Raw genomic sequence first — 12,489 nt, forward strand, 5'->3', positions numbered from 1 at the left:
GTGGAAGGGTCAGTATAGCAAACATCAGACACAAATGTAGCAACATCTCAAACAAAGAAGGTTAAAATAAAGTATGGTTTCATGGTAGGGTCAAAATAAAGTATGGTTTCATGGTAGGGTCAAAATAAAGTATGATTTCATGGTAGGGTCAAAATAAAGTATGGTTTCATGGTGGGGTCAAAATAAACAAAGATCTTGCATGTAGAACAAAGTTTAGGAAGCACTCTTGATTTTTTTTTGTCATGTTGGTCATTATTGATGTGCAATTGAAAACTATATTTACTCTAATGTATATTCATTATATGTTTGGTACATTCAAGATTCCTAAACTACTGTACTCGCTTTTATTCGGTGAATCTTCCTCTGTATTTAGATGATTTTTGATTCATACATACACCTCTTTAATCAATGTTGGGGGGGAAGATCACTATTTTTAGAATGGTACTTTCTTCCTGCGAGCAGAAATAGCAACAGGAGCCTGATGTATCGATAATGGCACTACGGCTTCAGTGCCATAAGCTCGTTTGTGTAATAAGGAAACCACTCAAAGTGACATGCCATTACTCATTGCTTTTGAATGGACTACCGATTGTTTTCTTTGACATTTTTGATCTTTGAACTTTTAAGAACTCTAGATCTATTACTTTACCTCGGAATAAATCACATTTTTTTGTTATCAACTTTTCCCAAGGTAACACTTGCACAATGCGGAAAATGTTTAACTTTGCATTAAGCTATTTTATTTACGAGATAAACTGAATACTTTTAGAGCATGTGTAACTAGATATCTCAAACACTCGATGTGGTGATCAAACTCGCTTCTCACTTCAAAAATATTTGTAATAAAATTCCCACTTCATCTCGTAGTTGGAGAGTTGCAAACTTTTAGCATGGCGGTGTGTCCATACCAGTCTCCTCCAGTGGCCTCTTCCTTCCTGCTCCCAGTAATAACTAATATTTGTCATGATGCTCTCTGTTTCTTGTAATGGTTATTATTTACTACAGAACCTATTGTTTACTGAAGCGTTTTAATTTTTAAATAATTGTCAACTAATAATTCACAACTAGGCAGTTTATTGTAAACTATTTGACAAAACCTCCATTTCTCTTTATGAAAGTTTCTTATATTTGTCGAGTATATCCTTGTACAGGTAGATGAAAAACTTAATCTGAAATGTTAATTTTGCTACAATAGACAAGCAAAAAAACGGATGTCCAAAGAACTGACCATCTTGGGTGAGGATGTGTGGCCGAGGAGGAGGTTTGTTGGTGGGGGGCGGCATGAAGGCTGCCTGCGCCGGCTGCACCACCACCTTGATGCCCAGTGGGTGGGTTACCACCTGCTGGTGGGCAGGCGGCCTTCTGCTCTTTTTGGACTTAGACGGTGGGGGAAGTGTTGGTCGAGCTGGACGGCGCTTCTTAAACACTCCATCGACGAGAGACTCGGCATACTCGGGGTCCAGCCTCCAGAACCCGCCTTTACCTGGCTCGTCTTTACTCCGAGGCACCTTCAGGAAGCACTTGTTGAGAGAGAGGTTGTGACGGATGGAGTTCTGGGGTGAGGAGGAGCAGGAGTCAACTGAGTACATGTGAACACATGTAAATATTATAATAACTACAATAATAATAATAATGGAGAAACTACAATGCCGTAGTGCTTGAATGAAGGCGAGGGACAGACCTAATACTGTACACGTATAAATGTATTAAAAATCAAATTGTCAGATGTAACCTACAGCCTTTCTCAATGTACTGTATAGAACCTATATCCAATTTTTTTGATGTAAGTTACAACCGAAAATTAGTTTTTTAATAAATTTATGCATATATATTGGGTCTTTACTTCACTTTCAATAATAACAACTAAGGTATCATTTGAGAAAGTATGCAGTCTCCTAAATCGTAATAAAACAATACCATAATAACAAGCAGCAACTTAATTAATAACTTAATAAATGAGCTTGAAACCATTTCTCCTTAACAAGTAACAGTGTAGGACTGAAAACAGGAGATGCTTAACATCTGAATTAAGTTCTTCACCCATAGGGTTATTAACCCATGGAACTGCCTACTCGCTGAAGCCATAGGTACTGTACGAAAAAAAAAGTTAAATTTTTAAAATCCAAATGGAAAAAAATCATCAGGGTGGGGTGGGGGGGGCCATTGACAAGATGCCGCTTCCTGTCCCTCGTCTCCACTAGTGCGTTAGTGGCCTTCAGATAAACCCGTTATTACCTAAACCCGTTATCTTTTTTCTTGTGTTTTTCCGACCTCGTTTTTTTCTCTGCTTTCCTTTCGTGGTCAAGAGTGGCGATGCCCTCGTGATAACTATAGTGTGTGGGGTAACATTATGCAGGTATCATGTAGAAAGGTACTTGAGGTTATCAGAATGGTGATATTACCAGAAAAATCACGTAAATGCAGGCGATGAGTCACAATAACGTGGCTAAAGTATGATGACCAGACCACACACTAGAAGGTAAAGGGACGACGACGTTTCGGTCCGTCCTGGACCATTCTCAAGTCGATTCTTGAGAATCGACCATTCGATTCGACTTGAGAATGGTCCAGGACGGACCGAAACGTCGTCGTCCCTTCACCTTCTAGTGTGTGGTCTGGTCAACACGTAAATGCAGTTTTGGCAAATTTCTGAATAGCTTTTAAATACGTAAGATAGTGAAATATCAGCTATAAACTGGAGTAGGCAGATGTGGTGTGGCGCTCACATAGTGAACTGTAGCATACAGCTGTAGTGCAATACCCGCACAATTACACTTTGGTAATTACACTGCAGTGCGGTACCCGCATACAAGCTAGTGTACAGCTGCAATGTGTGACCCGCACACAAAGAAATATAGAAATAAAGTTTAAAAATCACAAAGAAATGCAACGGAATAAATGTTAACTATAGTTTGGGGTTACGAGGAAATATTACTCTTTGGACAAGCTCAAATTGGACGACGGATGAGCAGGAGTGGATAAGATATAATCATCCCGTCCTCACAGCGTGGGGGGGGGCCATCAGACCAACTCCCTGTTGATGAATGAACGATACTTTACACACGACTCACGACTGCCTAACTGCTGACGCTGTCCGAAACGCTTTGCGAAAAAAAGTGGCTTCATTAGTTGGCCAGTACCCGTGGTGTAGTGGTTAAGACGCTCGCCTGGCGCTTTGTCCTGGGTTCGTATCCTAGCCAGGGAGGATTTACTGGGTGCAAATCCTTAACTGTAGCCTCTGTTTAATTCAACAGTAAAATGGGTACTTGGTTGTAAAAACGATTCTTCGCGGGGTCGTATTCCAGGGAACATAGGGTTAAGGACTTGCCCAAAACGCTACCCATACTAGTGGCTCTACAAGAATGTATGAACTCTTGTATATATAAATAATAAAAAAAAGTATGTGTAACTCCTGTCCTTACAATTGTACAGTACTCTCATGTTCTTTGTGCACATTCTTTTGAATAAACATTATCATTGTCGTTCGAACACTGTTTCGATCACTTCCAATATTTGAATCGCACGTTTAAAAATTGCTTTATACCCAGGTACTGGAAATACAAGTAATTACCAACAGAACCAAAACACCTAACCTAACCTCTCTTAGGCCTAAGCTATAAACAAAATTCTAATTACGATAATATAAATTTATATTCGAGAAATATATAATTTTTGATTGATGTTAAAATTCACGGGATGATTATACTGAAGGAAGTGAACGAAGCCCGTCTCGAACCACTTTAAAACAGTCAGTTTGACAAATGTAAAATAGTGGAGACAATCACTGACTTATATAGTCCATATTTTGTACATACACATTGTGAACTAGACAGGTCATTGTTTTGATGATAGACTGTTATAATAAACAGGCTGTTTGACAGGGAAGGAATCATTACGAGGCGTCACAAAGGGAAACCGAGCTCCCGAATGAGTAAATCAAACAACAAATATGTTGACCAGACCACACACTAGAAGGTGAAGGGACGACGACGTTTCGGTCCGTCCTGGACCATTCTCAACTCGATTGAGAACTAGTCCAGGACGGACCGAAACGTCGTCGTCCCTTCATCTTCTAGTGTGTGGTCTGGTCAACTTACTTTAGCCATGTTATTGTGTCTCATCGTCTGCAAACAACAAATATCATCAATAGCCAGCCCGTCCTCTATACAAAGACTCAAAGTTTATTACATACACCCGCCAAACCCCCAGCTGTTTATGAATGAAAAACGGTTTACACACGACTCACAACTGATGACGTCCGAACACTTCCGGAACAAGTGCTTCACTGACGAATTATGTTCGAACCACAACGCTGTAAATGCTTCACCCACGTTACTACAAATACAAATAATCGCCAACAGAACCTAAAGACTTAACTTAGCCAATGCCTAAATATGCACAATATGCTAATATATAATAATATTAATTTATATTTGAGAAAAATTCTGTTTTGGATGAAAAGAATGTTAAAATTGGTGATGAATGCGTCTTTGGGGTCGACCGCTGGATAAAATGGACTTCATCTGAGGACGGGTTGCAATAGGAGAGTATAGTGAGGTAGTGGAGTGCACGACAAACTCCACTTGTTTGGTGGAGGTGTCGAACGGAATTATTAATAGCTGAAGGGCGGGACGCAACACCTGGATTTCAATCGCTCACAAACAGGTGAGTGAACGCTGAGACAAGCAGTCTGACACATAACCTGGCTAAAGGGAAAAAGTAGTTTGGCATCATTACAGTTTAAAAGGTCGACTGTTAAAAGGTTGGCGGCGTCGAAGAACTAAGAACTCAATGCTCTAAATTCTGGTGAAGAAGTTATGTAGGCGCACACAGTCATCACTACAGAGTACTGTACAAGCGCCTGCCCTTCCAGCCACCTTCCCCCCCCCACCTCGCCTGACATTTAGTATAGCGGCAGAATTGCCAATCAGCACTGGATGGATCCCGCCCCCACCCCCCCCACCCCCTTCGTGCACCTGGTGAGGGGGGAGGGGGTTCTTGTGTTTGTTTATATTTGCTCATCCTGTGGAGTTATGTCCAGTGGAAAGATGTAGGAGGCGACGTCTGTTATTTTAGATTCAACTACTTGGAACAAAAGTTCCAAAGTAGCACGGGCTATGGTGATCCCGTAGTGGACTTACCTGGCACAGGAGCGAGGCTGTAACTCTGGGCGGCATCTGTCTCGTTGAGTACATATGTGTGTGTGTGAGATGTGTGTCTCTGGTGGATTCGTGTCCCCAGCGACCCGTCCAGACGTTCCTCCGACACCTATCACTCATTCTTAGACGCTGCCTAGCTCTTGTTACTCCTTATCTTTAGTTAATTCTCCATCACACTCCCCCCCCCCCGTCCTCTCCCTCCCCCCATCACATGTCCCCCACCCCCTCAACCCTCCCTCACACTCCCCCCACCACCCCTCACACTTCAGTACTGACACTCATCAACAAAGTAGCCATCACTGTGAGTGTCCATCAGTAAGCCTCGCCCCTCATCTGTCTTTACCCGCTCTTCCCTCATTAATATTAAGCCTCCCGCGTCACGCCTCACACTCCTCCATTATTAATTATCCTCATCTCTGGTCTCTCTCCCTCCCGTCTCCTCTGGTCACTCATTGTTACTCGCTCTTCCACTCAGTCGTCCAGAGTACTGACTCTTGTTAGCTGCTGGCTCCGTTTAGCACCTACTGAGGTCTGCTGCCTGCGTCTGGCCAGAGGGGGTCTGCTGCCTGCGTCTGGCCAGAGGGGGTCTGCTGCCTGAGTATACCTTTCAGTGACTACGGTGACTCCTCACCGTCACTCGGTTCACTACTCAGCCTAGTTGTGCTTGCGGGGGTCGAGCTCCGGCTCTTTGGTCCCGCCTCTCTCAACTGTCAATCACCTCGGTTCACTCTACGTCTCTATTCTTATTTTTTAAGTTATGTTCCCCTAATCCATCCTCCTCCTGCCTGCATTGTGTCCTCGCTCCCTCCTTGACCCCCCTCGGCCCCCCCCGCCATTCCTCGCCAACAACCGACCCCATCTTGTGCATGACTCCCGACCCGGTTATAAGGACCACCACCTTTGGGTTGAAATGCCGTGAACCCCCAACAAACAAACTCGGGGTCCTGTACTCTCCCACGCCTCGTCTGGCCTCCTCTCCCCCCCCCCACACCTCCCTCGCCACGCACACCTAATTATTCACCGCTGTAACCATCCAGGTGCACCAAACAAGCAGTTCCTTGGTATTGATTGGCTGTGGGAGTAGGTGGGCCATTTGGGGGGGGTTGCCAGGCAGTGCCACACTACTCATTTCTTGGGATACGGGGACGAGGTGAAGGGGGGGGGGGCGGGGCTCCCTCTCTCTCCTTTCGTTTTCTCAAGTTGATTTTTATTTTCAACTGTGCACCAAGCTGATGAGCGTCGACTGTGTGTCACCGTACTGGCTACCGTGACACCATTATGGTCTGATGCCAATGAACTATATGGCGGCAATTACCACAAACTACTGTGGTTTGTCCGTCATTATTATTTTATCAGAAACTAAACTACTTTATGCAGGAACTCCTCCCCCTCCACCCAAAAAAAAAAACTCGTTGCAATAGGGTGTTTTGGGTCACACGAGGCCCTATAGACACCCATTATTTTGACTGGTGCATCTAATCTAGTCTCAACCCGTTATCTCTGTTTGTCGTCTGATCTGAATTCCTTGTCAAGTGTTTCTTGTTAATGAATGTTTTACACACAGGCGGGTAGAGGAGCAGACGGCTTGTGACCGGGCCCAGGCCCTCCCCTTTCCCTTCCCTTCCCTTCATTTTATCCAGGTGGTCATTTTACTTGGAGGTTTGCTATTAGCCAGGTGGTCTTTCTACCAAGACAGTCGCTTTAACTTCTCAGTGGGAAGTTGTGTTATTGACGAGTTCTGTTTAATCCAAACAGTCTAAGTAGAGCTTGTTATATTCAAGTGGTCTTTCGATAAACATATATTCGTTCTGTTGAGGGAGCCAGTTGTTCGACCCTTGCAAATTGTCAGCAAAGCGTCTACCATTCAACATTGAGATTAGAGTCTGCACGGGCGAGATAGAGAGAGAGAGAGAGAGAGAGAGAGAGGGGGGGGGGGGGGAGGGGGAGGGGGGAGGGGGGAGGAGGATATACAAACCGCCACATAAAATCCTATTCACTAAGACAACAGCATCGCAAGCATAGCTCAGACTAAAGGCCGGAATCCACGCACTGTGAGATCCAACTCTTCCTGTGCTCCAAGTCTGTAGATCCACTTTATAAAATACGGACAAAAAATTGAACAAAATTCAATCCTCTTTCATCCAGCGCTTCATTTCGTCTAATCCTAAAAAAAAAAAAAAATAATCCATTTTGTGCGCGTCCACATACAACAGCTCCCTTCTTGGGAAACGTAATCCTTTTTTGCCGACCTCTTATTACTGGAGGAGAGGTACGCTTTCATCTTGTTTATGAACGTATACATACATATACATCTTGCCGAGTTTAGAACTGGATTTCCAATTGAAGCGTTTTGTGTGGTAGCGCTTGGGAGAGATCAAGTGAGGAGGAGGAGGAGGGATGAGTATGTAGGTGTTGTGTTGCCTATTTGTGTTGACGGGGGAATGATTTGCAGTCTTTGGGCTCCGCCTCTTGGCGATTAACTGACTGAGAAGATGCGTAGTGTCTCGATTGTTTAGTGCAGTGCCCTTGTTACTGTAGACTGAAGGAGCTTGTCCAGGCACAGCTTCAGCTGGCCTCGTCACTTGCCGCAAGTATCAAGTATCATTAATCATATCTTTCAACCCACATATCTGAAAATAAAGAAAGTGGCGATGTTTGGGTCCGTCCATTACCCAACTTGCGCTTCCAACACTACAACACTGCGTTGTGCCTTCCCTTCACAGCTGAACTAATAAATCTCACTTAATACACTTCGTTCTCTTGATATAACATTAGACTTTCGACAAACCAACACACTTCGTAGCACTCTGGTCCAACGCTGCTCATCCTGCGTCCAACGCTGCTCGTGTTGATTCTGTTTTATGCTCTTATCCTCGCCAAGACTTTAGGGAACTGGCCGTACTCTTAATGACTGACTAAAAGAACACAAAAGAAGTGTTATGGACAAGCACAAACAATGTTCTCTCTCTCTCTTGTCATCTTAGGGGGGCCAAGCGTCCTGTAATTGGTCTTCTAAAATAATCTTTTCCGCCTCTACCGTCCATAGACGCCGTCTTGTCGAATCTGCTCTCATTCTCAACAGGAGCCCCCCCAGTACAGGCTTTGTTGCTCTTGGATCTTACCTTTCCCGCCACATAGTTAAATGTCACACGTGATCTGACGTAACTTTAGCCTCTCTCCGCTCTTTTCTTTCTATTCTGGTGTTCTGTTTTTGTTTTGTTTCTATTTCGCCTATTTGATTTTGCCATTAGACCGTTGGCAGTTTTCGTTTTGGCTTATTAGCTCCCATGGTATACTTCTAACCTTTCATCTCGCATCCTTACCTTATATATTGACCTTCAGCGCTCTAAGTAAGTTTTAATCACACGCCGCTCCTGTGCCAGGTAAGTCCACTACGGGCTCACCATAGCCCGTGCTACTTGGAACTTTTTATTCCAAGTAGCGAATCTTAAACAACAATCATCTCTACACGACGTGACAATGGTCCAGGGAGGCCCGATACGTCGACTCTTCCTTTATTTTCAGACGTGTGGGGTTGGTTGTGTAATGTTCAGCCCCGTTGTTGTGACTCTGCAGTCAGGTCCCCTCTCTCGGCCCGTGTTCATTCCTCGGGGAGTTTTGTTCAGTGTTTACCCTGCTCTCAACTCTCAAGTTTATAGAGCATTTCATGTGGTAAACTGGGAAAAAGAGTTTACGTTGTGTTTAAGCCAATAAAACCTACCTGCAGCCACAAGTATATGAACTTGGAGAATGGACACACGAGGGGGAATCCAAGTAGTAATTACGCTCACAGAAACAAAACTGTCTGGTAGTGACAACAAAGGTAGTTTATAGCATCAAATGAGGAAACTGTAAGAGGCGACGTGGCACTTATCAGTTATGAACATAAGACAAACCATACTGCAGAAGGTCTGTTTAGCTCATACCAGGCAGCTCCTATTAACACCCACCCAAACTGATTCATATACATGCCTAGCCTGCGCTTGAAACAATCCAGCGAGCCCACGACTACCGATACCTGGTAATCTGTTCCATAAATCTACAAGACTATTACCAAACCCAGTATTTACAGAAGTCTGTCCTAAATCTAGACGTATCGAATTCATATCTATTGTTCCGTTTTCTATTTTGTGTTGATAAATTTAAAACATTATTTATATCCCTTTAGTTATACTTTTTATCCATTTATATACTTGGGTAAGTCTTGAGGGTGTCAGCAGCTCGTGCTGGCCCACCATCTAGCTACCCAGCTCTGACGAAACACAAGCTTTAGCACAATAAACATGGCGTGTTCAATACACAAAGAAATCACAATAGCGTGATGAATCGAATGAACAAATCCGTCGGATTAAGGCAGCGTCTGGGATTCTCTCGGACGTAGGTTCGAATCCTCGTCACGGCCCTTGTGGATTTGTTCAAGGATTCGAACTTTGATGAGTTGATGTTGAAGAGCTGTGTGGCGAGGTTGTCCTCCTCCTTTAGGGAGGAGTGTGACGTCCTCACACTGTCTAGAACTTGCTTTTCTTGCTGACATTATTGGAATCTAATAAAGCGAGTCTACAGCCGCCAGAGCAAGGTGCTGCTGATCTTGACGAATTGGAACTCTGGGATCCTGGCAGTCGATGGCAGTAACTTGGTGCAACTTAAGTGCATGATTGCCACGCTCACAACACCCCCTCCCCCCTTCATCGTCGTTTAATCATTGTACGTGTATAAATATGCTACATGACTACGCACACATAGTCATACACGCACACATACATAGTCATACACGCACACAAGAGCAAACGTACCACAATTACCAGCAGAAAAGTCCTCCCCACCGACGTGACGCTCATTCCTATCCCGTAAAAATGTTTCAATATGAGCATTCCTTTGAAGCTCCGACCTGGCATATTGGCAACACTGGGGAGGGTAATGACACCCCCCTTTTGGTACTACTGCTGTGGGTTGTGGCTTCTCGCATTGGTAAGGCCACGGGGGGCGGCGGCCCCTCTTGGTAAGGCCACGGGGGGCGGCGGCACCTCTTGGTAAGGCCACGGGGGACGGCGGCACCTCTTGGTAAGGCCACGGGGGGCGGCGGCACCTCTTGGTAAGGCCACGAGGGGCGGCGGCACCTCTTGGTAAGGCCACGGGGGGCGGCGGCACCTCTTGGTAAGGCCACGGGGGGTGGCGGCACCTCTTGGTAAGGCCACGGGGGGCGGCGGCACCTCTTGGTAAGGCCACGGGGGGCGGCGGCACCTCTTGGTAAGGCCACGGGGGGCGGCGGCACCTCTTGGTAAGGCCACGGGGGGCGGCGGCACCTCTTGGTAAGGCCACGGGGGGCGGCGGCACCTCTTGGTAAGACCACGGGGGGCGGCGGCACCTCTTGGTAAGTTGACGAACTCGTCCTGGAAGTCGACTGTCCATTGGACGAGTCTTGCCAGAGGTCAGGTTTGAAAATACAAGTATTCGCCAACAGACACAAAACGACTAACTAAACCTACTTTAGTTTTAACTACACACAAAGCAATAAAATATATATATTGATAAATTAGTTTAAGGTTAACAATGGAAAACGTTCACTTGAGTGATGAACAAACTACACACCAGGAAATGAAGACAACGTTTCGGTCCGTCCTGGACAATTGTCAGGTTGTGTGATAATGGTCCACGACGGACCGAAACGTCGTCGTTTCTTTATTTTCTGATGCGGGATTTTAGCCATCATATCTTCAGCCTCGTTAATGTAACTCGTCTTCATTTGTGTCCTGTCTGGGAGGGTCGCAGCGTGAGTGAGCCGAGCCTGAGGACGGCCCAGCTGTTCAAGAATCGTTGAACAGGTGAGCTGCCAAAGGAGGCGAGTACCCTGATCAAGAACTTAAAACTGAACGGTGGGTGACTTAAAATAGGCGAGTGCAGGCAGGTGGTATAACTAGAACAAGGTGTTGGCGTAGCAACCTTACCTGCCAAGAGGGGTCGGCCGTCTTGTAATAAGCAAAGTTCTCCTTAATCCACTTGTAAATGGCCGAGAGGGTCATCTTGTTCTGGTTCTCCTTCATGGCCATACCGATGAGCGCCGCGTAGCTGTAGGGCGGCTTCACGCTACCGTCCTGAGAGTAGTCTATTCTGTCTAACTTCTCCTGCACCTCCGCCTTCCTTTTCCTGTCTGTTGGGGGCGTGTGTGAGGTTTGCGTGGGCGGCAGAGGGTTGTGGGGCTGTGGGGAGGCCGGGGGCGTGGGCGGCGTGGCCAGGTGGGGCACCATGCCGCCCATGTCTAGAGAATGTAGCCAGGTGAGTGAGGTCAAGTCGTCACCGCCGCCCATGCTGGTGTCGCTACTGAAGGCGCTATAGCCACTGAAACCCATCACACTGCCGCTGTTGTCGTGTCCTGCACCGTCAGACTGGTGGACGTCGCCGCCGCTCGTGGGCATGGGGTAGCATGGGTGGCGCGTTGTGTTGGTGTATTGAGTGTGATAGTGGGCGGGCTTGTTCATTCCCACCATACAGGTAGGGGCGTTGCTGCCGCCTGAGGTGAAGGGCTTGTGGTGGAGAGCGTTGGAGCTGACTTTGGTGGCGTACTGATGAGGGTAGAGTGGTGGCCCCTGCATCCTGGCGGCGGACTCCCGCCCTCGCAACACCACCTGCAAGCTCTCCCGCCCTCCGGTCTCCGACATAAAGTCCACGCGCCTTTACTTTCCTCCGAGGTTGTGGCAACGAGACATCGGAGACTTGGGGTCGCTCTATGCTTCACCCGGTCTCCAGGCACCCGAGGGAGAACGTCTCCAGCAAGTCCAACATATATGACCGAGCAACAGCGAGGATATGGCGACGGTGGACAAGCATATGTCGTGGAGTCGTTACGACGACTCGAGATACACTTCTTGATCGAAGACAATCTAACCAATGTTATTGTCTCGGTTGCACTTTCGGTGAATGTCTGTTGTTTTCCAATTGGTGGCGGGTGTGTCGACCAGTTGGTGGCGGGTTTGTCGACCAGTAGGTGGCGGGTGTGTGTCGACCAGTAGGTGGCGGGTGTGTGTCGACCAGTAGGTGGCGGGTGTGTCGATCAGTAGGTGGCGGGTTTGTCGACCAGTAGGTGGCGGGTGTGTCGATCAGTAGGTGTCGGGTTTGTCGACCAGTAAGTGGCGGGTTTGTCGACCAGTTGGTGGTGGGTGTGTCGACCAGTTGGTGGCGGGTGTGTCGACCAGTAGGTGGCGGGTTTGTCGACCAGTTGGTGGCGGGTGTGTCGACCAGTAGGTGGCGGGTGTGTCGACCAGTAGGTGGCGGGTGTATCGAAGTCTTAAAGACAGTCACACTTCCTTTATTACCTCTCCTTCATATTACATAT

The 12,489-nt window shown here is 46.6% G+C and overlaps 1 protein-coding gene across 1 annotated transcript in view; it reads right to left on the reverse strand.

The window, feature by feature from the left end:
- LOC123755003 (forkhead box protein A2) overlaps window positions 1-11,952 on the reverse strand; it is a 15,924-nt gene extending 3,972 nt beyond the window's left edge. Inside the window, exons 1-2 of the mRNA XM_045737384.2 lie at window positions 11,105-11,952; window positions 1,229-1,553 (exon numbers count right to left, since the gene is read on the reverse strand). Of these exons, the coding sequence (XP_045593340.2) occupies window positions 1,229-1,553; window positions 11,105-11,815 (1,036 nt within the window). The 5' untranslated portion in view covers window positions 11,816-11,952. The remainder of the gene's footprint in view (window positions 1-1,228; window positions 1,554-11,104) is intronic.
- Window positions 11,953-12,489: the final 537 nt, after the last annotated feature.

The sequence above is a fragment of the Procambarus clarkii genome, chromosome 28, assembly GCF_040958095.1.
Source record: "Procambarus clarkii isolate CNS0578487 chromosome 28, FALCON_Pclarkii_2.0, whole genome shotgun sequence".
Lineage (NCBI taxonomy): Eukaryota > Metazoa > Arthropoda > Malacostraca > Decapoda > Cambaridae > Procambarus > Procambarus clarkii.